This window comes from Aphelocoma coerulescens, chromosome 9 (assembly GCF_041296385.1).
Source record: "Aphelocoma coerulescens isolate FSJ_1873_10779 chromosome 9, UR_Acoe_1.0, whole genome shotgun sequence".
Lineage (NCBI taxonomy): Eukaryota > Metazoa > Chordata > Aves > Passeriformes > Corvidae > Aphelocoma > Aphelocoma coerulescens.
The window spans coordinates 19,944,304-19,971,594 of record NC_091023.1 but is presented as its reverse complement, the minus strand read 5'-3'; the positions used below and the strand labels follow the sequence as shown (position 1 = coordinate 19,971,594).

General features: G+C 42.6%; 4 protein-coding genes and 1 long non-coding RNA gene across 5 annotated transcripts in view; 3 read left to right on the top strand and 2 right to left on the bottom strand.

Annotated features, from left to right (window-relative positions):
- The first annotated feature begins 4,287 nt into the window (after positions 1–4,287).
- Positions 4,288–13,926, top strand: ACTL6A (actin like 6A). The gene is made up of 14 exons (XM_069024573.1): positions 4,288–4,393; positions 5,179–5,255; positions 5,446–5,620; positions 5,984–6,084; positions 7,339–7,436; positions 8,130–8,224; positions 8,448–8,554; positions 8,640–8,729; positions 8,917–8,978; positions 9,304–9,418; positions 9,758–9,838; positions 10,828–10,923; positions 11,949–12,035; positions 12,626–13,926. Exons 1-14 carry the CDS (start codon positions 4,369–4,371, stop codon positions 12,704–12,706), a joined length of 1,290 nt encoding a protein of 429 aa, XP_068880674.1. The 5' UTR covers positions 4,288–4,368; the 3' UTR covers positions 12,707–13,926.
- A 1,199-nt stretch (positions 13,927–15,125) lies between these two features.
- Positions 15,126–19,238, bottom strand: MRPL47 (mitochondrial ribosomal protein L47). Its single transcript, XM_069025005.1, has 7 exons — positions 19,118–19,238; positions 18,300–18,445; positions 17,683–17,743; positions 16,907–17,003; positions 16,204–16,334; positions 15,830–15,925; positions 15,126–15,407 (listed from the first exon to the last, which is right to left on the bottom strand). The coding sequence occupies exons 1-7, from the start codon at positions 19,201–19,203 to the stop codon at positions 15,290–15,292; spliced, it is 735 nt and encodes a 244-aa protein (XP_068881106.1). The 5' UTR covers positions 19,204–19,238; the 3' UTR covers positions 15,126–15,289.
- A 149-nt stretch (positions 19,239–19,387) lies between these two features.
- Positions 19,388–23,712, top strand: NDUFB5 (NADH:ubiquinone oxidoreductase subunit B5). Its single transcript, XM_069025006.1, has 6 exons — positions 19,388–19,528; positions 19,993–20,081; positions 21,041–21,107; positions 21,803–21,864; positions 22,849–22,955; positions 23,478–23,712. The coding sequence occupies exons 1-6, from the start codon at positions 19,405–19,407 to the stop codon at positions 23,596–23,598; spliced, it is 570 nt and encodes a 189-aa protein (XP_068881107.1). The 5' UTR covers positions 19,388–19,404; the 3' UTR covers positions 23,599–23,712.
- Positions 22,966–26,743, bottom strand: LOC138114963 (uncharacterized). The gene is made up of 3 exons (XR_011152890.1): positions 26,388–26,743; positions 25,234–25,335; positions 22,966–23,287 (listed from the first exon to the last, which is right to left on the bottom strand). It is a non-coding gene; the product is annotated as an uncharacterized lncRNA (long non-coding RNA).
- Positions 26,076–27,291, top strand: part of USP13 (ubiquitin specific peptidase 13) — a 50,650-nt gene continuing 49,434 nt past the window's right edge. Inside the window, exon 1 of the mRNA XM_069025003.1 lies at positions 26,076–26,245. Coding sequence (XP_068881104.1) covers positions 26,093–26,245 — 153 coding nt within the window. The 5' untranslated portion in view covers positions 26,076–26,092. The remainder of the gene's footprint in view (positions 26,246–27,291) is intronic.

The window sequence follows — 27,291 nt, the reverse complement described above, 5'->3', positions numbered from 1 at the left end:
AGACACATCTCCTTTCCTCAGCATTTTCAATTGCTAAGACCAAACAGCAGTGCTTATCCAGGTTTAAGATGTCTGTGTTTAGTACATTTTATATGAAACAATTCAGTGCTTGGACTTCAGTCTGAGATAAGAACCTAAAATTCTTTGTGACAATGATGAGGCCCCTTAGTGAGGCTCAGCATTTAATTTCTGTTCTTCCTCATCTTCTGCAGAAGGAGAATGATAGCACATTTATACTAAGCATCCCTGTGAGGAAAGGAAGTATTTATTAAATAAAGCACCCGAGTACTTTAGCAAAGAAAGTGGAAAGCTGAGAGAGGTCACACAAAGTTCTCGAGTGAATGAATATTAATGATTATTTTGCTTTTTCATCTACAGATGCTTTCTTAGGTCACATAAACCTAAGAACTTCAAGACCTCATCTGAAAATAGGAAAAACAGAACCTTTAAGATGCATTTTGCAATCAAGAAACAAGGAGGAACCCAGGCATTATGAATAAGCCATTGTCACAGCCAGTCTGCTGGCACTGCAGTCTGGGAGACTGGCTGGCAGTTGTATGGCAGAGCTCAAAAGCAACAGGCCATCAGCCACCCCATGGGGAAATGCAGCTTGTTGAGAAGCAAAAAATCATTCTGTTCAGTTTTGGCTTGACATATACATTACTTTCTACATTGCTTTGTGTTCAAAAAGGTGAATGCACTTGCTTGAAACAACGAAGTCTTAAAAATCTCAAAGCAGTAATTAGGAAACTTCCATTTCTCCAGATTATCACTGATGGAATTAATTTTTGCTTATGAGTAAGCATCATCACTTGATGTCTTGGTTCATGCCTTACTTTTAAATGATTCTTCTCTTTATTCCTGTGGACAATTTATGCCAGCATCTGCCTCTAGAGTTACTATATGCAATGTCACAGGCAGTAAATCAGTATGTGATATTCCCATGAAAAGCACATGGTTTGTGTTACACCTGCATCACAACTCCTGCCAAGATATTACGGCCACTTGTACCAATATGGAAACCTAGATAAAATACATTAATTGTTTCTATCTACTTTGATTTTATCATTCTTGCTTCTGATGAAACTAAGCAAATGTTATTAAAAAAACCCCAAATGTTTGGGTTCATTATGGAAAGTGGTAGCAAGATTATAGATTTCACCTGCTCTTATGCAAACATAGGATGATGTGCAGTTCACTGAAATAATCTGAAATTTGCAAATCCTTATGTCAGGCTGAACTCTGCTGAAAACAGATGCCTCGAGTCCATTCCTCTTGTGCATCAAACAGTGTAGGGTCATCCACCTGCTCCAAAGCAAAGTCACTGCAAAACCTTGTCAGCAATGATGCTCTGCACACTTTCCACTGATATAAACACCAGGAACAGTACAAGGAAGACAAAAGTAGGACCTAGAGAGTTGTCAGTCTATATTTCCTTCCCCTTATACTCCAGGTTTCTTGTGAATTGCATAGATTTGGCTTTGTTTCCGGATGGTTATCAAATCCTGAGGCTTCTAGATACCAACATGATTTCCAGGGCATGTTGTTGTGTTGAAGAAATATTGAAGAAACCGAAGCAGCAGAATGCTGTGTTGGTTTCTGTCTTACAGATCAGTCAAAAGCAGCTGTTTTGCAGAGAGCAGGATCTGGCTTAAAGTGTCACTTATCACACGAATACAACGAATCATCACTGCAAAATAAAGTACAAGAAGGAGATAAATGAAGAACCTCTGGCATGGTAATTCCAAATTTTCTGAACCGCTTTTGCCATCTGCAATTAATTCCTCCTCCTCAAAGAACTCTGCCTTGAGTATTAGTGCCACATACTGGAAATCAGGATAACATACTGACTTGAAAATATTTCATAACACAAAATGAAGGTGCACTGACTTTATGATGTATTGTTAATGAAACAGCAGGATTTGTCTTTCTAATGCTAGCATCTATATGTTGTAGCTGTATTGTACTATAACTCATAAAAAGAATTTCTTAATTGCATGATAAAATTATGAAGTTTGCTCCTAAAAGAAACAGAGACTCAGATTGTGTGTCAAATTAAGTTCTTTGCTCTTGAGAGTTAGTAAATCAAATCACCTCCTTGTACTGTCATAATTGCGCTTAAAAAAACCCACTTGGAACTGCTGGATTTTACTACTTTTCCTATGTTTTGACACCCTTCCCCTTAAAGGGGGATTGCTGTTCACCAGCCCAATGTTAACTGCAGCATTTTGGGAGCAGCAGTACAAACACACAATCTAAGGTGCTTTTCCCCTTCACCAGCATAAAGTTTGCTGGGATTTGTAGTGATTCATTCAATTCTCAACAGCTTTACAAAGCTTATTTATTCAGCTTCCAGAACAAAACTACTGGGTACACCAAATGTCAGTTTTATCTCTCTTTTTACCTCCCTGATAAAATTCAGTGTAAGTAGGGAGGTATAATAGAAGCTTAAGTCAGAACTTAGGAAGAAACCTCAAAGTTCTGTAGGAAGTTCTGAACTCCCTATACAAATAAGACAAAGTGAGCTCACACCACTAGTTTTTGTTTTATGGTGAAAATACAAGAAACACTTATTTTTATAATTTATAGTCCTATAATTAGGTGCTACTAAGATTGCTCATTACGCTATCCAAAACTTCCTAGTCAAATGTAAATGTAATAAATAAAATATTCTATTAAGCAGGCTAAATCTAATCACTTGAAGATCCTTGCTGCAGTATTACAAAAATAAGCTACATATCTTACGTAAACTTTAAAAGCTCACACAGCTTTCCATTCCCTCCAAAAAACCCCACCTCATATAAAAATTAAAAAAGGTCCACCTCAGGAACACTTGCCCTTTAAGCCAATTCCTCTGTTCTCCCGTTAAAATTTTACTCTTCTCTAATGCTAACTACTGGTTACTGCCTGATGTCTTTCTTTTGTTTTAATTCCTACAGCTTTATAGGCACCCATCTCTGGCTGTTCTGGCTGAACACCAGATTTGGCTGAGCACTCCAACACCAAACAAGGTGATGTGAAATCCTAACTACAAGTTCAGGTGTAAAACTGGCAGCTGAACTGCCCAGCTCTGCAGACACACCAGCCTCAGCGACCAAGGGCGCTGCCCCAAGCAAGATAGGCTTCAAAAGCTTTTTATTCTCAGTGGTAGAGTCCAACAGAACAGTGATAGCAGCAGGGGAATCACAGAATCAGTTAGGTTAGCAAAGATCTCTGAGATCATCGAGTCCAACCTGTGCCTGGCAGTTTGAGACTTTATCCTCTTGTCCTGTCGCTGGTTGCCCGGGAGCAGAGCCTGACCCCACCTGGTTACAGCCTCCTCTCAGGTAGGACTCGGGGAGGGCCCAGTTCCAGCAGTTCCCTTCCACAGTCCCGATGCTCTGGAGTCATCCCAGTCCGCATGTGGCAGCAAGTTCACCCTGCGAGCCCTCAGGACTCACAAGCCACCTCTCCCCACTCCAGCAAACCCAGCAGCCTTCCCTGTGTCCACTTCTGGGCTCCTCACTACAGGAGAACGTGGAGCTCCTGCAACCGCTCCAGCGGAGGGCAACGAGAATGATTAAGGGACTGGAGCATTTCATGAGGAAAGGCTGAGGGAGCAGAGCTTGTTCAGCCTCGGGAAGAGGTGACCTCGGTAATGTGTACACGTCTGCAGGGAGGTGTCAGAGGCCCTTCTCGGTGGTGCCGAGCAACAGGCAGAAACTGATACACAGGAAGTTCCACCTGAACATGAGAAAGAACTTTCCTGTGCAGTGACCGCGCACTGGAACAGGCTGCTCAGAGAAGATGTGGAGTCGCCCTTACTGGAGATACCCCAGAACCGTGGGGACGCAATCCTGTGCCACGTGCTCTGGGACGGCCCAGCTGGAGCTGGGAAGTGGAACCAGATGATCCACTGTGGTCCGTTCCAATCTGGCCCATTCTGTGAGTCCTCTCACGGTGCGCACCTCACCTGCCCCGCTCCTCTCACCTCCCGTGTCCTCTCCCCTCCCCTCCCCTCCCCTCACCCCGTCCCGTCCCCTCCCGCCGCCGCTCCCCTCACACCGCCCCCCCACCCTGCGCTCCCTCGACTGCCCGCCCTCCGCGTCCCGCCTCGGGATTGGCTGCCCGCGGCAAGGCCCCGCCTCCCGCCGGCCGCGATTGGCCGGTTCTGCCCGCGCGGCGCTGCCATTGGCGGGCGGGCGGCGGCGCTGCGGGTCGGGCCGCGCCGCGGGCGGGGAGCGTGGCCGGGGCGCTTTTGTTGCCGGGTCGGCGGGGAGAGGAGCGGGCGGGGAGCGCGGGGCCCGCGGACACCGGAGCCGGCGGGGAGCGGGGCCGGGCGGCGCGGTGCGGGCGCGGCGGACGGTGGGGCCGGGCCCAGCGGCAGCCATGAGCGGCGGCGTGTACGGGGGAGGTGAGTCCGGCGCCGCCCTCCCCTCCCCCGCCCCGCGAGGCGGCGCGTGCAGCCCCGGCGGGCGCTTCCCGCCTCCCTCAGCCCGGCCCGGCGCTGCCGCGGCCCCTCCGTGTCCCACGCGTGAGGAGGAGGAGGCGGCAGCGGGCCTTGTTTATGTCCTTCGCGGCCCCGAGGTGCCTCCTCCGGGGACCGGTTGTACCGCGGCCTTGGGCAGGATCAGCAATAGCGGAGTACGGAGAAGGTCTCCGCACTTCGGGAGCCGGGTGTGGTTCCCTCGAGCCCTTCTGCACAACCCCGTGACCACCGTTCGTGTCGGACAGGTTCTCTGTAGGATGTGCAGAGATCCGCGGGGATCGGGCCCGCAGGGATGGGCGCTTCGTACTCTGGCCCTTTCCCTCACACAGTCGCTGTTTTCAGTCTCACCTTCCTTATCCTCGTCCCTCCCGGGGGCTATGGGCACGCCTGGCTTCGTGTGACTGTTAAATTAGAACTTTTGGAAAGCTTTCTCTTGCGATCCGTTTAGCTGCAACTACGTTTTTTCTCTACTGCTAGAATTCTTCTTACTCCAAACGGAGGGATTGCAGTGCCCCAGTTAAAGTCTGTCTGCAGTTTTCCCATAGCTCTCTGGTACCTGGAGTTCTGAGTAGAGAAGTTTCTCCTTGCCTTGTAAAAGATCCCTTGGTTTGCTTTTCTTCCTTTGCCTGTAAAGCAGGCAGTGGGCAGGGAAAAGTCAGGATTGCAGAAGAGTGTTAATAACCATTTATCTTGATTAACAATCTTTTCAGATGAAGTTGGGGCTCTGGTTTTTGACATTGGCTCGTACACAGTGAGAGCAGGCTATGCAGGCGAGGACTGCCCAAAGGTGAGAATCTGTGCCTCCATGGAAATTCACCATGAATTTATGCCCTAAGTCTTCGAAAGTTACAACCCTTCCTAATACATTGGGGTTGGTTCTGTCTGTATTGTATAAAGAAACCTCTGAATTTATGAGAAAAACACCAACTTCCCAAACATTATTAATCCTCATATACTGCTTGCCTCTTGCCTTGCAGGTTGATTTTCCAACAGCCATTGGTGTGGTGCTAGAAAGGGACAATGGCAGCACTCTGATGGAGATAGATGGTGACAAGGGCAAACAAGGGGGCCCGACGTACTACATAGACACCAATGCCCTGAGAGTTCCAAGAGAGAATATGGAAGCCATTTCACCTTTAAAAAATGGAATGAGTATGGTGCTTTGTCTTTTTCTACCTAGCTTTAAAATAGCATTGCCAGGCTGCAGGAAGTCATAGTCATGTTGACAGATGCTATGTTCAGCAACAGAGGCTGTAAGAACAGATTACAATTTACAGATTGCATGGAGATGTGGTTGGTTTTTGCTGTTAGTGGACTTCCAGCGTAATTCTTGAAGTCATGGTAGTTGTGGAGGAAGAGGATTCTGCAGAGCTGTTAGAGGAAGTGTATGTCTGCTGAGAATAGCATTTGACTGAAGAGCTCTATGCAAAAAAATAAATTGGAAAGCCTTTATGTGTTTATGAAATGAAACAAAACTTAGATGTAACTAATCTCTTTGTGTCAATGTTGTTACAGTTGAAGACTGGGATAGTTTCCAGGCAATTTTGGATCACACTTACAAGATGCATATTAAATCTGAAGCAAGTTTGCATCCTGTCCTTATGTCTGAAGCACCAGTGAGTAAAAGCAGCTGTGCATTTTGATAAGTCTTTTTGCTGACTGCAAACATTGGTCCTGGATAAGTCTGACAATGGCTTGTAGGTGACAAGTGTTAAAACTTAGCTACAGAAGTGACAAGTTTAAAATACTTGGCCAGGTTCTGGAAAATGTCTAAAAAACCTCAATTTGAAGTAGTTGGTATGAGTTGTATCAGAAAGTATTTACAATATGCTATTGTTTTTCACTCACTGAAAAGAAGTCAAAAGTTAAAAAAGAAATTTTACTGCCTAGAATAAAAAGAAAAAGATGGTTGGATGCCTTATATATTAAGTTACACTTAATAAATGCCATCAAAAAATCGTGCTTCCTTCAGCCTTACAACTAATATTATCTGATACAGAATAATATTTATAATGGAGAAGTTTTAATTTTTCTGTCTTTGTTTCTGTAAGTGGTCCTGTAAGGCAGCTCAAGTGGATAAATACAAATTCATGGGAAAATCTGGACAAGGTTTCTGTCATTTGATAATGCTCATCATTTGAAGGGCAGATCTTGAAGTCAGAGTAGAAAAGGTAGACATGCCATACACAAGTGATGCCTTTCCTTAATAAAATCTTATGAAAAGGATTTTCTTGAATTTCATTATTCCCTTGTGTTGAATCACAGCTTGTGCAGTGTGGATGAATTTGCAATGGCTGTTTCATGTTTGATGGCTCAGTGGGTGTCTGAATAGAGACATTCCCATTGACATTCTCCTTACAAACCTCATCTTACTTTGTTGTATTGGCTTGGAAAAAACTTCACATTTTCAGTAATGTGTTGGATATTTCAGATATATCCTGGCTTAATCACAGCTACAGTAACACTGTAGAAAGATGCTTTGGAAACTGGAAAGTCTGGATTTATTTTTCTTCCCACCGGGCAAGTTCCTTCATGTATCTTTCCCCTTGTAAAAGGCAGGGTGCTTGCTTTAGAGAGTTCTTTGGGAACCCAACACTGGAAGAGCTGTAGAAGTGTAAAGAAGTCTATTGTAACAGGAAAGGTGTGCAGCACTTTTGTGTGATCAATAAGCATTTTTGTCATATAAATGGAATAAAAAGTGTTCTAAAGAAGTAAATTACTAGAAAGCTGTCTCTGTGGAATTTTGGTATGATTGGAAACTGTGGCTGCAATTTTTCCAATCGCTTCTTTATTGTGTTAGCAGTCTATTAGTGTGCAAACACAGCTTCCTTTTGGTCACTTACTTGTGGTTTGGATTTATCATTTTTTAGTGGAATACCAGAGCAAAGCGTGAAAAACTGACGGAATTGATGTTTGAACACTACAACATCCCAGCTTTTTTCTTGTGTAAAACTGCTGTTCTGACAGCGTATCCTTCGAAATGTTTCACTGCATGGTTTTATTTTCCTCCCCTCAGGAAATGATGGTAAACTTTTTCCAGGCAATTCTGAGTATAACAGCATGTCAACTTTCTTCAAATTGACTTCTTCCATAAACATCCAGGGAGGAAGTAAACAAATTCAGTTTCTGAACTTTAAGGCAGTAGAGCTCATTTTTGAAGTTCTCCCAATCTGACTGTCCTTGGGGCCCAAGTATTTTTATATTATTATTACTCTTTTATTATTATTACTATTTTTTTTCATTGGATACTATGGATAAGAATATTACAGACCTAAAATGGTGGTGTCCACACTACTAAATACAGTAATTAGAGCTTGAAGTTTTCATAGCCTTAAGAAGAATATTTGTTATTATTTTAAACTAATAATAACATGTTTTCAGCTTCAGAGTCTAAATGAGTTGGATGTACTTAGAGCTTGCTGCATAGTAGTGATGTGAATTTTCACATTCCAAAGCTTGAGTTAGTTCACAGATGGAAGTTAAATGCTGCTCTCTCGATGAGGTTGTGCACTTCACAGAAAGATGGTACATACTGGAAAATGACAAGTCCTTTTTTAGAGCCAAGGATAACGTGTTGGGGTCCTCATCCCTAGTTAGGTTTTAATTGTAACATTTTTTTCTAAGTGAAAATTACAATATTTTCCTTAATCATTTTGACTAGTTTTGCTAATGGGAGATCTACAGGTCTCATCTTGGATAGTGGGGCAACACACACCACTGCTATTCCAGTGCATGATGGATATGTGCTTCAGCAAGGTATAAACTTTCATGGATAACAATAGTGGAATATCAAGGCTGAGTTAGCTTGATTTCTGCTTGTACACTTTCATTACTGCTTTTACATCTGTGTCCCATTTAAAAGGAAAAAAAACCCTAATTGAGTTCACTGACAATTAGTTGGGAGAGTCTGTTCATGATTTGGATACTTTCCAGGTGAGTTGTTTCAGTTTTTATTTTGGATGCCCTCTTTGCCTTCTAGGTATTGTAAAATCACCACTTGCAGGAGATTTTATCACTATGCAGTGCCGGGAATTGTTTCAGGAAATGAACATAGAGATAATTCCTCCATATATGATTGCTTCAAAGGTGGGAAAGTAACTTTATTTAGAAAATGTTTTCTTGGGGAGAGGCTGAAATGTTTACCTGATGATTGTGTACCCTACAATCTCAGGAGGCAGTTCGTGAGGGGTCACCAGCAAATTGGAAGAGAAAAGAGAAGTTGCCCCAGGTCACCAGGTCTTGGCACAATTACATGTGTAATGTAAGTAGGTCATTCCTCCCTCTTTCACCTCCCCTGAGTGTTCCATAAGTAAGTTTTGTTTGCAAGTATATCAGTGTTTTCTCTTGAAGAACTAGAAAAATCTTCAAAAAGTTAGTACTAATTCTATAAATTTTATATAATTGAGGACTAAAATTCATATAAATTCATGTTAATTTTAACTCCACAGTGTGTCATTCAGGACTTCCAGGCTTCTGTCCTCCAAGTATCAGATTCAACCTATGATGAACAGTATGTTACTTTCTTCTTTCTTGTAAAATCAGTTACCAGTTGTGCATGGGGAGCTCAGCCTGTTCACTGCTCTTGGCTGGTTTTGTTATGGAAAATGGTTTTATCTAAACACTGTTTATTTATGAAAGTAGGAATACTGCATATATCCAGGATATAGTTTTTTGTTTAATACTCCAAGATGAGATCATAATGAATTTTATTTGAACTTGTAAATCTTATCAATGACAATATTCCCATTGGCACTGTAGTTTATAACACTGCTTAGATAACTTGACACCCTGTTTAGAAAGCACTTTAATGTGTTGCTTTCTGCCTGATGCTCCAGGGTAGCAGCACAGATGCCAACAGTTCATTACGAGTTCCCCAACGGCTACAACTGTGACTTTGGTGCTGAGCGTCTGAAAATTCCTGAGGGATTGTTTGACCCTTCCAATGTAAAGGTAGAACCACTGTGATAGCTGTGATTGGAAGGCTTTACATGACTAGGTTATCACTTGGCTTCCTTTTGTATAATATTTTTAATTTTGTGATTTGGATGTATTTGTACTGTGGGGTTCTCCTGGGGGTAGAATTTACCTGTCTTGAATTATGGCTGGGCAAGGAAGGAAGAAATGTTCAAAATGGGTGGTGATTGGGGAAATAGGAGGGGGTTTTTTTTCCTTTCCTAACAAAATGCTTAGCCCCTTCTTCAGAATACTTGTAAATGCAACTCATTCAGGGCTTTTCTATGCCTTGCTCTTTTGAAGCAATGATGTGTAGATTCCTAATTTTCCCTGCAGGGTTTATCTGGTAACACGATGTTGGGTGTGAGCCACGTTGTCACAACAAGCGTTGGAATGTGTGATATAGACATCAGGCCGGTAAGTGTTAGTCAGCCAGGCACTGTTTTAAAGCATAGATATTTTTGTGCTGATACATGTTTTTGAGACTAGAACAGCAACAGTGAAGACATGGATTTTCTAGGATAATGGTAAATACATTAGAATAATTCTGTAAGTATTAAGTATTTGTATATAGGGATATGTACCATTCATGTTCTGTCTTACAAAATGCTAAATCAGGATCTTTTACTGAGTGTTTCTACCCATATTTAAAGATCTGATGTACAGATTTTGTGGCTGGCACTGCATAATTTGGTTTGGACTGGTTTCAGATAAGCATTTATGTTTGTAACTTTGAATGGTATCTTCAGATTTTTAGGTATCATTATGTTTAGAACGTACATGGAATGTATGTGATGGAGCCCTCTTTAACTAAAAACCCAAACTATGCTAAACCATGACAAATTTATAAAGAGTAGAAAGAAGAGAAGAAGCTTTAAAGGAAAACTTTACTTTTAAAAATAATGTTCTATCTTTCTCAGGTGTCAAATTTTATACAGACTGCATGGGAGTTTTTTCAAAAATTTTTTTCTGTTAACCAGTGTGTGGGAGGGCTTAGTGGGCTGGGCTGTGGTGTGTGTTCACCAACTGCAGCAATAGCGAGATAGAAAACTGCTGCGGGGTTTTCTTTTGGGGTGGCATTCAGTTGTAAAAAAACCCAACAATTTGGATACAGGGCAGATGTGTAGGTTGAGGGTTCTTCATAGTAGAAATCGTTCTGTGAAATAATTTAGAATCATTAATCACATGGCTTCTGTCTTCCTTTTATAGTTAAATATTAAGCTGCCTTGCAATATTTTTAAGTGATTAAATATTTAACTGAATTGGGAGAGGTAATACTGTTGGCATCAAGTGATGTATTATTGCTGTTGACTATACATACTTGTGCCACCCCTCTCTATTGTGAGAAGGAGCTGTTTTCAGAATGATTTCAGAATTAATGCTCTAGGTTGTTTTTTTCTCTTTAGGGTCTCTATGGCAGCGTGATTGTAGCAGGAGGAAACACTCTAATACAGAGTTTCACAGACAGATTGAACAGGGAGCTGTCTCAGAAAACCCCACCGGTAAAACAACTCTTTCCATTACTGCCTTGAGTATTTACCATTTCACTTTTCTGCCACATAAGTCCTCAAGGATATCATAGCTTTGACTTTCTTAGGAACCAGACAGCTGAACAGATTTCTTCAGGGTTAAGAAACCTCCCTCTCTAAAGAAAAGAAAGAGTTCTTGAAGAGTTTTTAGACAGAATAAATTCCAATATACCTTGGAATGAATATTTTACTGCTTCACTCTTGCTTTCATATTGTGATCCTAAGTTCTGTAATTCTCCTCAAGCAACAGCCAGTATTTCCCTTGATGGTCTCTCTTCTGAAGTGTTGCTGACTAACTTGAGGCACATTCAGTCATTCTGCCTGAGGTCATGTCATGGTGGCAATTGTTTTTCCTTGATATGATAGACAACTTAAATCACTAGGTTTGGTCTATGAGTAACATATTTACATATTTTCTAATCACTTGATGTCAAAGAAAGTATTGATACCTTGCATCTGAGAGTAGGTATAATTACGATATTTCTTGAATTTTAGTATTCAAGCAAAAATGTTCTGCTTGTGACAACTCTGAAATGATGAATGTTAGGAGAAACAGAAATGTATTCATTCACTGCTTATAATAGCTGAGGAGGAACCCATTGAAATGCAAAGATTTTATTGCTACATGGCATTTTGAAAGCAAAAGGAATGAATGGGTCCAAAAAAGGCTAGATAAAAGTTAGGTCTAGCAACATTAGTCATTTTAGTCCCAGTGCAGTGTTGGAGATGACAGTATACACTGTGATATTGCTCTCTACCTGCCCCATTCCTTGCCTTAACCATTTGCTGTTGGGAGACAAGGTAAAAGCCACATTTCCTGTTCCACTGTGGCGGATTTTGAATTCTAAATAGAGGGCAGATGAGCAGTATTGCAGATGTACTAAAATGGACCTTTTTAAGCTGCATGTTGGTATAGACACCAGGTTCCTTCTGCTGCTTGTCCCTAAAGGTCACCAGCTTCCAGTTTGACGTTTGGTTTTGGCTCCTTTTCTGTGCAGAGCATGCGCCTGAAGTTGATAGCGAACAACACGACTGTGGAGCGGAGGTTCAGCTCGTGGATTGGGGGCTCCATTTTGGCTTCTTTGGTTAGTAGACCTGTGTTACTTTGTTGCTGTGCTGAACAGCACTGTCACCCAGACATCTGATTCCCCAGAAGTGTGCATTGCAGAGTCTGTGCTATGTAATCATAATTTTGGCTATCCTCATGGTAAGGTGAAGAGAATCTGTTTTAAAAAGAGGTATGAGCATTTCCAGTGGCAACATACCCTGCTATGTTCTCCCATTTTTAATGGCAAGGTGCAATCTTGAAATACATGCACTTGCTCTAGAATGTATCTAGTAGACCATGAAAGTAGCAAACCTGTTTCTGCATCATATTCCTGTGTGTAGGTCTACAAGTTTCTGAGTGCTGAAATGGTTTGTGGGGGTTAATTTATCATCATGGGAAAGGGAGACTGAAATAAGCATTTGGTGCTGCACTTCTGTCTTGAGTTTAATCCCTTAGCAATAAAAGTCAAGGAAGAGATAGTTAAGCAGGTCAAGTCCTATTACCTCATATAAGGTAAGGACTTGCTTGTTTTCCCTCCTAGGAAAAGCTAATCATGTTTCAATTAACCTTCCTTTGTGTTCTGATATTTATTTATTTTGTGTTGGTTTTGTTTCTTTATTTTTGTAGGGTACTTTCCAACAGATGTGGATTTCTAAACAAGAATATGAAGAAGGAGGAAAACAGTGTGTAGAAAGAAAATGTCCTTAGACCTCTTTACTGTGAAAACTGCTGCCTGCTCGGTGCTCCTTCTGTTTTATAGCTTTAGCATACTCAGGAATGGGATGGACTGTTTTTTGTAGAAAGTTTATATTGGGTTTTTTTCATAATTCAAGTTCCATTTTAACAAACCTTAGAAATTTTGAGAGACCTAATTGGTACTATAATAGAAAAAGGATGTTTACGTCCCTTGTAAAGCAATAATTCATGTAACAAGCTTTTTATGATTTTGTATAAATGTCTATTTTCTCTAGTATCTTTTCCTGGGAACAGCTTTACAGGTTAGCTAATAGATAGAGGCATAACCTTGCAAATGCCTGTGCTTATTTATTAAATATTTCTTGTCTAATTTCTTGTCTGCTTTCACATACTAGTCTTCCTTGCTGGTACTTTGGCCTTAAATTGCTCTTATTTTTCTCTTAAAAAATAAAATTTGGTCTTTTATATTTGAGCAACCTTGTGAGTACTTGCAGAGAAAGTTACTCAGCTGTTTTAAAAGTTGAAAGTTTGTATTCATTGATCTATTTTAGTGTAAACTTTTACTGTCTCACAGAAGTGTTACATTCCATGGAGTGAATGTTATATTAAGCACTGGTTTGCTAATTTTTTGTTACGGAGCAGTTTCATTTCAGTACGCAAGCAATGCTTTCCACCTGATGTCTGAGAATGTATTTAATGCCTTTGTGATGTAGGTGAGAAGCAAAACTTGTTCAAGACAGGGGAATTGAGACAAAGAATTGCCTCTCCAAGACTGGGAGCAGTCAGAAGCTTTCAGTGTGTGGCTTGACCCTGCTGCAGGGAGCTGTAGCTGAGGAGCAGCTGCTGTGTGCCCATGGCTGGTGTGGCTCCCTCTGTGCCTCCCAGCAGGGTCTGTAAGTGCCTGTGTTTGCAGGGGGAAGGTGCACTCAGGGTCACAGGAACGGGGATGACTTTTTTTTAGCAGGAATTGGCTGTCAAGACGCAGCTTGATGTTGCTTTTAAGCTTACTTTAAATTACAGTGGTGTGATGGTCTGTTTTGGGACACAATGAAGTTTTGCTCCTTATCTCAAAAGCTGTGGAAAACCAAATAGCATTTAACTGATCAAAAAAAAAAATAAACAGTACTGCTACATTTTTGTATCCTAAAAGCTCTTGTGGGTAAATAATTATGAGGCCTCTATTTGAAAAGTTTCACATTACCTCCAAATAATAAAGTAATTTATCAAACCAGTCTGCTTTTGTCTTATCATGAGACTCATGAGTAGCTCTTGAGACAAAGTTGCTTGATCCAGATTTTCAAAGCTATTGACAAACTGTATTTCCCTTGCAAAATGAGGCAAACTGCAGAGTTGCACCAAGTGATCCAAGTCACCAGCTCTTGCCATTGTGGAAGAAAAAGACTCAGTCCAGTTTGCATTCAAGTGGAACATGGAACAGCAACTGAACTGGCACCTTAGCCCCCTGCAGTGAGTGGTGTTTTTAAGCTTTTCCTCAGTGGTGTGCTTAGATTTCAATATGCCAAACCAGCTTTTACCTTGTTTTATCTTAAAAGAATTGCAGTGCAGTAGTAATACCTGTTAAAATTCCAGCAGCATACGGAGAGCAAAACACTTCTGGAGGTTTTCTTACCACTATAAAGATTCTGAGTTTAAATAGGGGGAATTTTGTGTCATGCAGAGGAGTAAGTGAAGGTCAAAATTATGGAGACAGATACTCACAGGAAACATTACTGGTTCTCTTGCAGTGTTTTACCAGATAAAACTGCTGAGCACATTCGCTTCCTGAAAGACTGGTGTTTGTGACTTTAGATTTCCAGACCACCTCCTATGGAGGTTAAAAGCTTTCAGAAGTGAAAGGTGAAGGTGTTTCCATGACCTGAGAGCAGCAGCAGTACCTACTTTAATTTCATAGATGACTATTGCAGTCTTCCTTCAAACATTTTTCACTCTGCAAAAAAACCCATTGCACAAGTGTTTGAATTGAAAACAAAGAAAAGTCTAGGTAGGACAACTGCATCGTTAGAAGTTCCCATGCTGATTATTTCATACTTTCTAAGAAGCCAGACTTTTAAAGCAGGGGAAGAAATGCCTCATAGCAGACAGAAGAGCCCATTTACCAGTGCCTTTATGCAGAAAGCAAATACACCTTGGGTAGCTTACCTGTAACTCAGGGAAAATATTCAGAAAAATATATCAGAAAAATAGGGTCAGGGAAAAGGCTCGTATGTGAGCTTCAGATGCTTTCATGTTTCTGTCTGGTTTTAATGTACATTTGTTAAACTAAACCAGGTAAATATTACCCCTACCCTTCTTACTGTCAGCTGGCACTCCATGGCTGCTCTTCACTGTTCCTGATGTAGGTCTCACTCTTGTAACAGGTGGATAACACAACATTTGTTTCTGGAAATGTGAGAAATTACACCAAAGCTGCTTTTTACTTCCAGCTCACAAGTTTAATTAAAGTCAAATGTGGTATTAAAACAAAAAAAAAGATGGAGGCTGTCTGGAATGCTCAGTGGAGTCATTTGTGGTTCCAGAACATGATTCATGTTCCACAGACACTCGACCGATTGCTTGCAGTGCTCTTCCAGCATGTTACTGGCTCTGGGATTTCACAGCAAGGTCAGGGAACTTCCTTTCCAAGACCTTCTGCCTCGTCCTCTCCAGGTTTTGCTGCCTTGCCCTTTTCCGTAAGGCTTTTTCAAGTCTGAGTCTGAAACAGAGAAGTTGGTGTGGTTAATTTCAAGCCAGCTTGTGACCACTTTAATGAGCTCCCCCCCCATCAGATAGAGGCTCTCAGTGATGAACAACTTCAGTATTCATTTGCTTTTGGTAAGTAAAAAAGCCTGCAAAGTAGTATTTTTACTCTGCTTCTGAATTCTACAGAAGTTCAGCCCCTGGGAGGATTTTTGGTAGTCTGCATTTGAAGTTACTTCTACAGTGCAACTGCATAACCATGTCTCGTGGTAACTGAGGTGGGAACAGAAAAAAGAAACAGAGCAAGCTGTAATTTTAAAAAGCCTAATTTTCAGAGTAGTAGCTGAAAGCCAAAGGATTACTACTTTTTTCCTTTTAAAGTGGAATAAGGACAGGAACAGAAGAAGATAACTTTCAATGTGAAAAAAATCTTTTTACCTGATGAAGTGATTGACATGAGGTAAGTAATAGAATCTCTTCTTTTTGTGTTTTTTGTTCAAGTGCCACGGTATTGGCCATTCCTTGTAACTGTACCTGTTGGAGACAGATAAAAATGATTACAGAATGTATACATTGTTTTCATTCTGGGATTTTACCAGTTTCTTCTAGTTTCAGTACAGTGATGAAGTGGTCTGGGAGATTGCAGAATTAGTATGTGGGTATTTACTTACAGCTCTTGCTGGCCTGGTTTGTAACTGCATCTCCTGTGTTTTATACAGTATATGCATCTTTCCTTGATTTGACAAGGACATTCTGGGAGAGAGACACACCACAAGAAAAATTCACATGTTAAGAAAAAAGGCTTTCCATACCAGAAGGTGCGTCCCAAGAAGTCGTGTCTCCACTCGCCAGGGACTGGCTTTTCATGGCCCGTTTGTAAAAGCCTCAGAGCAATTTCTCTTTCTCTGACAACCAAGTCTATATTTTTCATAGATGTTTCTACCTGGAAATGGTAAATAGTTTCAGGATGCACCAACAAAAAACAATGCTGACAATTTAAAAAATCTCAAGACAAAATTTAAAGGGAGAACAATGGTAAAACATGCTGGAGTTTGATCACAAGTTCTCTCTCAGCAGGCCCTGTGTACTAGAACAGTAAGGAATGGGTGCTTCAAAAACCTGAGAGCAGGACAGATATGAAATAACTGGCAGTCTGATGCTTGACTGAAGTCCAGCTGGGTAATGCATAAAGCCAGATCCAATGCTGATGCAGAAGTATAGGAAGCTCTGAGGCAGGGATCGGAAGGAAGCAGGAGAAGCAAACAAAAGATTTGCTTACAGTTTGTAGTGGCTGTTGGTTATTTTAGTTTTCACTGGAGTCTGGTCACAGCCCCAGTAACACCCACTGGACAATGAGAAAGCTGCCTTGACCAAACTATGACTTGAGCAGCTAGTGTATACACTAAAATCAGGGAAATAATTTTTAAAAAATGGTCTTTAACAAGTTTACAAACACTTGATCTTTCAGCAATTCTACTTAAGAGTTATATTTTTTATGTAGTGTAAACAAGTTACCTTTTCTAATCGTTCTGGACTGGGCATAGGCTTGCGCTGTCGTTTGGATTCTTGCTCTAAAGTTAAGAGCATATTCTTTTCTTTCAGCAGGACATACCTAGAGCAGAAGGCACAGTAATATAAAAATAACTCCTGGATAGCTAAGCAGTTATTCACTTACTATCTGTAATCCCATATCCTGTGCCTGCTGGCTTCGCATAAAATAAGAGAATGAGGGAGACAGGTTTACTTAGTCTGGAATAAAGAAGGCTTGGGGGGGAAGAGTTTAACACTAAGTTGTCTTCCACTACCTGGACAGAGCCAGATTTTTCTTACATGTACACAGGAAAAGGACAAGTCAAAGCAAGGAGAAAGCTGTTCACAGTCATGATTAAGTTCAGCCCTGGCACAGCCCTGAAGTGGCAATGCAACCTCCAGCTTCAGAAACTTTCTAAATCAGAATAAATGCCAGCCTGAGCACCCTGATGAAACGAACTGCCCAGCCCACCAGAAGGCACTGACAACCAAGTCTGTCCCATTCAAACGACCCCCAGAGGGTTTGTACCCAACCTGAGCCCTCTGAACTAGACACAACTGTCCCACAGCCACCTGCAGTGCAGCTTCTGTGTTCTGAGCAGGGCCAGAACCGGGGCTGATCCAGGCCCAAAGCTGGCTGGAGCCTGCGGAGCTCTATGGCAGACTAAAGTTACTGGATCATAAATTCACCAGCCACACTTCATTAAAAAGCACAGAGCTGCTCGGAAAGAAAAGAAGCTTCTTCACTAAAACCTACTTACCAAAGTTTGTGCAGGTCTTCACTACTCTTGCCCCTTAGCTGCTTTATATTCCATGAATCCCCTGTAAAAGATAAAAAACCACCATTAATTTAATGGAACAAAGTTCTCTTATTCTAGAAAATTAAAAAAGTGCTTCTATTAGGCTCAGCTGACACAACAGTACAAAGACCACTTTTAAAAAAAATACTACTGCTTGGACAGCCATCCTTGAGGATATTCAGCTTTGCTTTTAAAACACAATGCAAAAAGGCAATTACACACAGTGTTTTTTTGTGTTTGTAAAAGGCTGGGAATAAGGAAAGCTGTACGATGAACCTCTACGCTGAACTAGTTTTCTTCCATAGGACCTACATTTCATCAAAGCACATCTCTTCTGTGACACACTCTCACTTCAGAGCAAGGCACAGGATTTACAGCAAAACAATTCTGCTGCACAATTGCTATTTACTTTCATAAACACTGACTACACACAGGAAAAATTAACAGGCATAAAGATGCACAAGTGGATGTATGTACATAGAAAAGTACGTTTTATGTAGCTAGGAATACTCCCTATGATGCAAAAACCCCAGATTTCAGCTCAAAGATCACTATGAGAAATGCTAAATATAACTCACCAGACTTTACACTTTTTTCCCCCCAGTTTCCTGGATCATCAAAAAACTCCTCCAGACCCCTCCGAGACACAGTTGTGTGCAGGAACTTCACCTGATGGAGGGGCTCAATTTTTGGCAGGTTCTTGTGGTACAGATTCAGCACCATTCTGCATAAAAGTTAGAAGGAAAACTTTGTATGGTAAGAAAAATAATATTCCACTAAGTGAGAATGTTTGTTTCATTCACAAAGGCACAGCTCCTACAGACAGGTGTGGGGGGAAAGGCAGGGGTTTGCTTAGCCACAAAAATGTCATCTCGGTGTTTTCTCCTCCCTGTCATCTAATTATCAGTTTTCTATACTCAGAGATAATTAACAATTAAAAATTAAGGAATAAATTTGAGCTATGCTGTACAAGAGTAGATCATAGAATCACAGAGCTTTTAGAATTACAAAGGGCCTCTGGAGATCATGCAGTTCAAAACCCCTGCCAAAGGAAAAGGTGACACAGGAACGCATCCAGGGGTGTCTCCAGAGAGGGAGAACCCACGCCCTTCGTTGTGGCCTCAATGGCAAAAGCCGTGGACACACGGGGAAGCACAAAACCCACCCACGCTGGAGGCACCAGCACAATGCCTGCAGGACTCTACAGGCACAGGGAACCGCGTCATGCTGCCCTTACACGGTGCCTGCGACCACGCACCACCCTGGCTGGCGGAGCCGGGACACACGGACACCGGGACACACGGACACCCGCCTCCCGCCAAGGGCTCTCCTTCCTCCTGGGAACAGCGCCTGCCCCCCCGTGCCTGAGCCCGAGTCCCCCCGGCGCGGTGCGTACCCGGGGAGTTCCGGCCGAGCCCGGGGCAGTCGGAGCGCGGCCGTGAGGCTCCGGCCCAGAGCGGCCATGGCCGCGGCCGCCGCCATCACCCCGCGCCCTCCCACAGCACCGGGGCACGGGGCGGGAGCTGCCCTTTTCCAAGATGGCGCCCGCCCGGCCTCAGCCCGCGCTCTCCCGCCGCACAGGGAGCACAGGGAACGCTCTGCCCTTTCCCAAGATGGCGGCCGCCGGCTTCACCCCGCGGCGGGAAGCGGCGCCGCCGGCCCCGCCCCGTGCCAGTGCCAGCCATGGCGGCCATGAGCCGGCTGCTGAGGGCGGCCGCGGCCTGGGCGGCGCGGAGGGCGGGCGGCGCCGGCACCACCGGGATCACCGGGATCACCGGGATCGCCCCCCGCCTCCCCGGCACCCTCGGTACGGCCTCGGCGGGGGAGCGGCGGGGCGGGGCGGCGGGGGCGAGGTGACCTTGCAGAGCGGGGCAAAGATGCCCTCCCGGAGGCCGCGGGAGGACCGGGGGCTGAGCAGGTGCAGTGTTGTGTCCCCGTTCCTGTGAAAACTGCCGGGTGTGGGTAAAGCATGGCTGGAAACGGGCGGGAGGCCCTCCCTCCTGGCATTCTAATTGTCAATTTGCTTGGCCCTGTATGGTGACATTCACTGATTCACGTGTTGGTGCTTACAGGTAGTCATAGATCTATGTCTAAAGTTAGAAGAAAAATAGGTTCATGCTAGCAAAATACGAAATTACTTCAAGTGAACTGCAGAAAATTCAGCCGCTGTTGTACACTCTTCTTTTTTTTTCTTCCCCCACTATGTTTGACCTTGTCCTGGCATAAGCACCAGTGGGGTACAAAATCATAATACTCTGGTTCAATTTTCAGTTCCTGTACGACACAGCGGCAGCCATGGGAAGAGAATGTTTATCATCAAGGCAACGAGTTTTTATGATTCTCGATTTCTGAGCTTGTTGGTGAGTTAAAAATCAAACGTATTGCATTCAGTATAATGCATGGTTTGCAAATGGTGTAAGAGTGTCTAAAATACTATTTCCTCTATTGTTTATGTGACAGCATCTAAGATGTGGTTGGCACTATTCACATAAAAAAGAACTTCAGGTCCTCTTTAAAATTTTTTTGGTCATATGCTGTAAAATCAGGGCTAGATGAAGTTAAAAGACTGGCTAGATAGCAAAGCTTGCGATAGGTACTTAAATTACTGCTGTTGTAGCATTCTTAAATTACATGTCTGTGTTCATATATGCATGACCCACAAATGCTTTCTACTCCATCTTTCTTTTTGAAACATATCAGTTACTCTTCTACAGGGCTTACCTTCAGTTACCTACAACCACTAACACCAGAGGTAAGATGTAGGAAGCCTAACCTGAGTTTGACCCTTCCAAATCCAGGTTTTGGATAAATCCTGTTATAAGGGGCAACAGCCAATTTGATACAACTCCCTTCATGTGATCAGGACTCCTTTATCTGCCTTCCACAGCTACCAGAGCCCACAGTGGTTGCGTTGGTGTTGGATTATTGTTTTGCTGTCAGTGCCTCATTCCAGCTGAGTGCTGGAGCCAGTCATGGCAAGATGCTGAGGCAGATTTCAGGGAGGTGTTGCTGTTTGCTGCTGCACAGACTGACCTCACTGGGAGATGTGAATCTGACCCAAACGGGCTCATGGACTGACACAGCGTTGCTCTTTGTGTGCTGTGGTTCATTAAATAACTCATTGCCATCAGCAGTGTTTACATACAACCTCCCTTTCCAACCTAGGAATGCAAATCTAGGAGTTACTGCAAATGGTGTAAGAGTGTCTAAAATACGATTTCCTCTATATGTTTATGTTCCACCATTTTCAGACAAGACCTCATGTAAATTTGTCAGGGTTCTGAGTTTCCTACACCTTTTGTTTTTATCCCTTCTACAGAAATTCTATTTATTCCTGACGGGAATACCAGTGGCAGTGCTCTTAACATATATCAACGTCTTCATTGGTGAGTGCTCTGTCAGGGCTAAGCAAAAAAGTTATTAAATGGGAATTAAGCATGCTGGATAGAAAAAAAGGAATCTTTTAAGGCTCTCTCTTTGGAAGACCATGGAATAGGCCCAACAAATACAGTGATATTGTAGAAATACATAGAAAATGTTCCCAGTATATTTGCTTTAGTTGTGGCTTTTTTAAAAAAAAGTTTCTCAAATTTAAAAAAAAATACATTCTCTCTTTTGGCAGGCTTTCAAACATCAGTGAAGTTCAGTTACTTGCTGTAACAAGATTGCAGTCCTGGCTTTTTATCTAGCAAAGATGCCAAAATTCTGCTTGGCAATGCATGTGTTAAATCTACTGCTGTAATGATATGTAATTAATTTAATAGAGAAATCAGGAAAAATCCGTGCTTTCAGCTCCTGTACTTTAAAGGGCATTTCTGTGGATGTGATCCAAGTTGTTTCTTCTGTATAGCTGCTAATTTTACCCTTTTGGTGGGTCACTTAAAATCTATGAGCTAGACACTTGCAGTGTGATGTGTCTGCAAAAATTGCAAGTTCAGATTTTCCGAATAGAGCTCACACTGAGGGATTAAGTACTCTCTATGTGGAATAATGATCTTTTCCTGATCTGAATGGCAGAATATAAGGTAGATTTGGAAAATAATCATAGAGTTAAATATTCCTCCCCTCCTTTCCTTGTCAGGTGAAGCTGAACTTGCAGAGATTCCCGAAGGTTATGTTCCGGAGCACTGGGAATACTACAAAGTAAGTGTAACATGCAAAAGGGTGGGCATGTTATTGACAGCCCTTCTCTTGATAATACTTTTGGGAGTAAAATGAATGGAGTATGATGATGGCTATCAGTGTAGTAAAAGTTAAATATGCAGTTCTGATTTTGGTAAACTTTTTTGCAGCTTTATGAAACATGTATAAGGCTGTAGGAAATCTGTTTATTGACATGAGCAGATGAAAATGCTCTGTATGCAGTAAACTGCTGAAGCTGTATGCCAAGAATTCTTCTATAATACTACTGAATAATAAGAACAGTCCTCTGCATTCATGGCATGCAGGTGTTGCCTTTGTTTCTTTTCTAACATGTTGTAAGAAATTGGAATTTAAAGTGACATTTCTTTCCTTTGTGTTGTTTGCCAGTGTTGTTTTAAAGTCCAATATCACACACACTTTTGTATCTAGAATTGAAGATTTTTATAGTCACAAACTCAAGGTTATCTGCTTTCAATTTAATTGTATTTTCTTAAAATTAGTCCCTGGCTTCTTGCTGCAAGCACTGTTTTGTTTCTGATAGGAAGTAATTGAATTCAGCAATATTATTGTGACTATTTCAACTCATTTACACTTTTGTTCCTAGTGAGATGCCCTCTATGTGGCAGCAAAACTTTGAAGTAAGTAAGGTTTGGAGTTCGCTTCTGCCATTAGAATGGCTGTTTAAGGAACTTTACTTCAACAGAAAGAAAATAAATTATGTCCTCCATTAAATTTTAATTTTGCAACAGAACAGTCATCTGGAGGTTATCTTGGCATTAAAAATTGCAAAAGAAATACAACTTTTTAGGGTTCTGAGCTCACATATAGTTGTGCATGTTTGTAACTTTACTGTTATGGTTTGAATGGCAGTGCTCATGATGTCAATGACAACTTTTCAGGACTGCGGATATACAAAATGATTCAGTTATGATGACATTTCTACTTGGAAATTGCACAAATAATCTCTGCTGTTATGTTTTCCAGCACCCCATAAGCCGCTGGATAGCTCGTTACTTACTTGAACCCCCTGAGAAGAGCTATGAGAAGGACATGGCTCTGCTTGATGTGGAAGCGAGGAAAGCTGAAGTGAGGTATGTTCTGTAGCTGAGGGGGTTAAAATACTGATCCATACTGTAGCTGACTCTTTGATTTTGCATGACATACTGAGCAGGATGCTGACATAAAGTGCTTTCATGTATCCCCTGAGTGCTGCCTGCACTGGCTGCTGCCACAGTGGGAGTTATGGTATCTGTTGTCGCTGCCCTCTCAGGATTCAGGTTACCAGAACAATCCAAGGACGGGGGCTCTTCAAAACACTTGATGTTTATAAAGGTGTAGCTCTTTTTACCCCTGCTAATGCTCACAGCTAGGCTGTGATAAAACTGCTGCCAGTATGTTTATTCCTCCTTTGTGGAACAACTTGCTGAAAAAAAAAACCCAAATAGAAAGATTTAATAGCTCATGTCTTAGTTGAACCCTTCATATATTGGTACTATGTATGTTTCAGCAGTATTTATAAACCATTGATGCTAAAGTCACTGATTTGTCAGTAATTCCTTGATGCTGAACATCAACAAACTTTATGCTTAGGGTGTCTATTGCCTTTTTTTTAGGATGCTGGAGGTGGAGGCACGCAGACTGATGAGACACCGGGGAGATGGACCTTGGTATCATTATGAAACACCTGATAAAAATCTTGTTGACAATTCCATGAAATCCTCACCCGACAATTAAACAATTTAGGACAGTATGCAAGCTCTTAAATTCATACTGACAAATTGTGACTGAGCTATGGAACAGACATCCTGCTGTTTGCTGATGGAAATGAATAAACAATGTTTGTGTTGATTCCAGTATCTTAAAAGAAACTGTGTGGCAGTTAAGCTCATACAGCTATTAAAGCTGTTAATCTGTGAAAATGCTTTAATGCAATTGCCAACAGTCACTCCTTTGCATCAGAACATACATGGAACAAGTTGGTAATACTAGTTTTCATTTTGTGATTTCTAGTATTTATAGTTTCAAGTGAAAGATACAAGAAACTAAGAGTATTTTTTTTCCTCAAGTCTCCATGTCAGGTAGTTGGTGGGAGATGAACTAAGTGAGAAAAATACCTTCACACATACTGCCATGCATTTTCAGAACTGTACAGCTGTTCTTCTACACCACTTTTGGCAACTTTGTAGGGAATACGAAGGGTTCTCTTTTCACCTGGCAGGTTTTTGCCACTAGAGGGATGTGTTTCCTCAGGTTCTACAGGCCATGGTACTCTTGGGTTTAAATTTCTCAAGAGTGGTGGATAGTACCTCTTACAGTTTGTGACCCTAAATTATCTGTCCATATTCAAAATCCTCACTTTTTAAAGGAAGTAAGTCCAAGCCCTAACCCCATATCATCTAGTGATTTGAAACTTAAAAGATAAAATTCTGTTTTTTTACATTAGGCAACACTGCATGGACTATTTTAAGCAAAAACTGCCTTGTTTGCTGTTCCTGGCACTGCCAAACATTAGAAAGACATTGATTTTCTATCAGTGCTTTGCTTGTTCTTTTTGTTAGAATCAATCTTTCAGGTTAGATGGCTCATATGTCTTCTTATGGCTCTCATTGTTTATAAATGCTGAGTTATTCATAAGAGAAGCCATTAAAAAAGCACAAAGTCTCCTCAGGTAAAATAAATCTGTCTGGCCCTGTATTAGTGTTTTTTATCCAGCATCCAATGATGCTCACAAGTCTGATGTAATGTCTGTTTTTCAGTAAGTCTAAAACCACTCCATGGACATCACATTCTGACCTCAGTGTTTCACATTGTTCCCAACACTTGATTTTTCAGTAGTAAAAATTGCTGAGAACAGACTGTGCTAGTCTGCTCACAGCTTGTTCATAGCTGGGTACAAGCATTTTTCAATTCTGTTTTTGAGATTTTCCTAGAATCACCTATTGAAACTTTTGAGGTAAAGGGTGGTTCTAGTAAAGGTCACATCACCTCTTTGGAAGTGATCACTGAATCCTTGGATATTTTGTGGACTATGGGTGGAAGGCTATTCATTACTTTATGCATCTTCATTTTAAATGGGCTGGTCATTTCTTTAACGCTTTGCTGCCAGGCATATGTAGTAGTTACTAGATATTGCTTGAAAACAATAGCAATATTTGTTTTCCTACAAACTTCACTCTATTTCTCCTTCCTCTAACATTATTCTTTCAAAGTGAAAAGCAGAGAGAAACACAGCAAAGGCCAAAAAAAGGCATTTTAAAGTAAAGGTACTGCCCCAGAAGACACGAAATTGGGGGTTGGCTCCTGGCACTACCACAGGCTTCTCAGGCATCCCTGGCTGGGCATTCCCACCCTATATTCCCCCACACCAACCTGCTCCTCTTGACCATGGAGACATCCTGATGCACGGCCCAAGTGGGACCAGGACAGAGCCATGGGACATGTGAGACACCTGTGTCACTGGGCAATGAGGGGCTGAGAATGAAAATATATAGAAGAAATTTTTACTGCATATATTTTATACAAAAATACATATACACACATATAAAAATATATATACATACATATATACATATTTACTTATATATATACACACTTGTATATGCATACATACCTATACATACATACTTTATATATATATGCTTATATATACACATGTACATATACATGCATATATATATATATACATACACACATACATACATACATACATACATATCGACATATATACATATATACATGCATACATGTATACATATATACATATATACATATGCTGCTGCATACACACACACATATACATATATATATATATGTATATAGTCTTTAAATGCTTAAAAATAAATAACAGCGCCTATAGCAGAAATCTGCCCCGGGCTACCCGGGGAGACCAGGAGCGAAGTCTCCGTGCTCCCCTCCTGGGAACGAAGGTTTTGGGGCGAACCCGAGTCCCCCGCGGGAATCCCGCCCCCGCCGCCCTGCCCCTCGCCCGCCCCCGCCGGGACCCCCGAGTGCCGCCGCCGCAGCTGGTGCCGCCGCCGCTGCCATTGGATTAAAAATAGCATCTTCCCTCCCCCTGCCCTCCCTCGGGCCCGGCTCCCGCCGCCGCCCTGGCCCGGGCCCGGCTGCCCGCCGCCTCCATCGCCCGCGCAGAGCGGCTCGGCAGGGAGGGAGGGCGGGCGGCCGGGAGCGAAGGAGGGAGGGGAGCCGGGAGGGAAGGGAGGGAAGGAGGATGCAGCGGGCCGCGCTCTTCCGCGGCGGCGATGCGCAGATGGCCGCTGGGGACCTGGGCGAGCTGCTCGTCCCTTACATGCCCACGATCCGGGTGCCCAAGTCAGGGGACCGGGTCTACAAGACGGAGTGTGCCTTCTCCTACGACTCGCCCGTGAGTGCAGCGAACCACCCCCGGCTGCCTCCGCGCCCCCGCCCGCCGCGGCCCCTTCCCCTCCCCGCCGCAGCCTCTCGCATCCTCCCCGGGCCGCTGCCTCCCCCCCAGGCTGCAGAATGCCCCCGGTCCCTTCCTCCACCTGCCGCGGCCCCCTCGCCCTCCCGGGGCTCCCCCCCGCCTGCTCGCCGGCGCGGCGCTCCCCGCACATCGCTCGTCCGCGGCAGCGCGGTTCCTTCCTGCGCTTGTTTGTTTGTTTTCCTCCTTCAAGGCGGTCTGAAGTGGTTGCTTGGACACGGGGATTTTGTGGTTTTGGGGAAACTTCACTGCTTGCTCTGGTTGTCGGGGTCTGTCCGTTTGACTCGGAGCTCTGCTTTTGCTTTCTCACCGAGGTAGTAAAACGGGACGGTAATGGCCTTCTCGTTGGTAGGTTTTGGCGAGCAGATGTCAATTATTTTGCTTTCCTACCGCCTCGGTGCTCATTCTGTTCAAAATAGAAAGCTCCCAAGGGCTAAAGGCTCATCCTGAAAATCAGCGTGAAAGTTCCTCTGAAACACTTTCTCCCCCAGGGTTGCAGTTACGTCACTGAACTTCAATGAACTTGTAGTATTTCCCCACTATCTTGGTTCCTTTGCTGTTAGATGAACGTTTCGTGTGCAGTAAACTTTCTGTGGTGTTATTTCTATGGTGTCTTACAAAACATCCACCAGCTCCACAGATAGCATGTGTTCCGTGGCAGAGTTGGGACCTGACTCATTTTTAACTTCACTGGAAGCCTTCATAAATGGGCAATGCTTTGTAAGAAACAGGTGCTTAGAAATTAAGACTTTTTCAAGAGAGGTGAAATTTTATTAAAACTTGCTTCTCCACAGGAAGCTGAGGTTTCCCAAAGGTGATCGAGCACTGTATGTTGGTGTTAATGCCAATGGCAGCAATCAAAAGGAGGCTCATTGCATTGCAGAATGTTCAGTGAAAGATATATTTCAGCCACATTTTTGGAATCCTTTATCCTCTTCTATTTGATAATTCCCCTTCTCTTCGATAAT

Excerpts from the sequence above, each read along its gene's own strand:
- ACTL6A (XM_069024573.1), top strand. The coding sequence starts at position 4,369 with ATGAGCGGCGGCGTGTACGGGGGAG. Across the intron at positions 5,621-5,983 it reads ACCTTTAAAAAATGGAATGA|TTGAAGACTGGGATAGTTTC; the intron begins GTATGGTGCTTT and ends ATGTTGTTACAG. Across the intron at positions 8,979-9,303 it reads GATTCAACCTATGATGAACA|GGTAGCAGCACAGATGCCAA; the intron begins GTATGTTACTTT and ends CTGATGCTCCAG.
- MRPL47 (XM_069025005.1), bottom strand. The coding sequence starts at position 19,203 with ATGGCGGCGGCCGCGGCCATGGCCGCTCTGGGCCGGAGCCTCACGGCC. Across the intron at positions 18,446-19,117 it reads GCTCGGCCGGAACTCCCCGG|AATGGTGCTGAATCTGTACC; the intron begins GTACGCACCGCG and ends ACTTTTATGCAG. Across the intron at positions 15,926-16,203 it reads TTCTTGGGACGCACCTTCTG|GTACAGTTACAAGGAATGGC; the intron begins GTATGGAAAGCC and ends TGTCTCCAACAG.
- NDUFB5 (XM_069025006.1), top strand. The coding sequence starts at position 19,405 with ATGGCGGCCATGAGCCGGCTGCTGAGGGCGGCCGCGGCCTGGGCGGCG. Across the intron at positions 20,082-21,040 it reads CTCGATTTCTGAGCTTGTTG|AAATTCTATTTATTCCTGAC; the intron begins GTGAGTTAAAAA and ends TCCCTTCTACAG. Across the intron at positions 21,108-21,802 it reads ATATATCAACGTCTTCATTG|GTGAAGCTGAACTTGCAGAG; the intron begins GTGAGTGCTCTG and ends TTTCCTTGTCAG.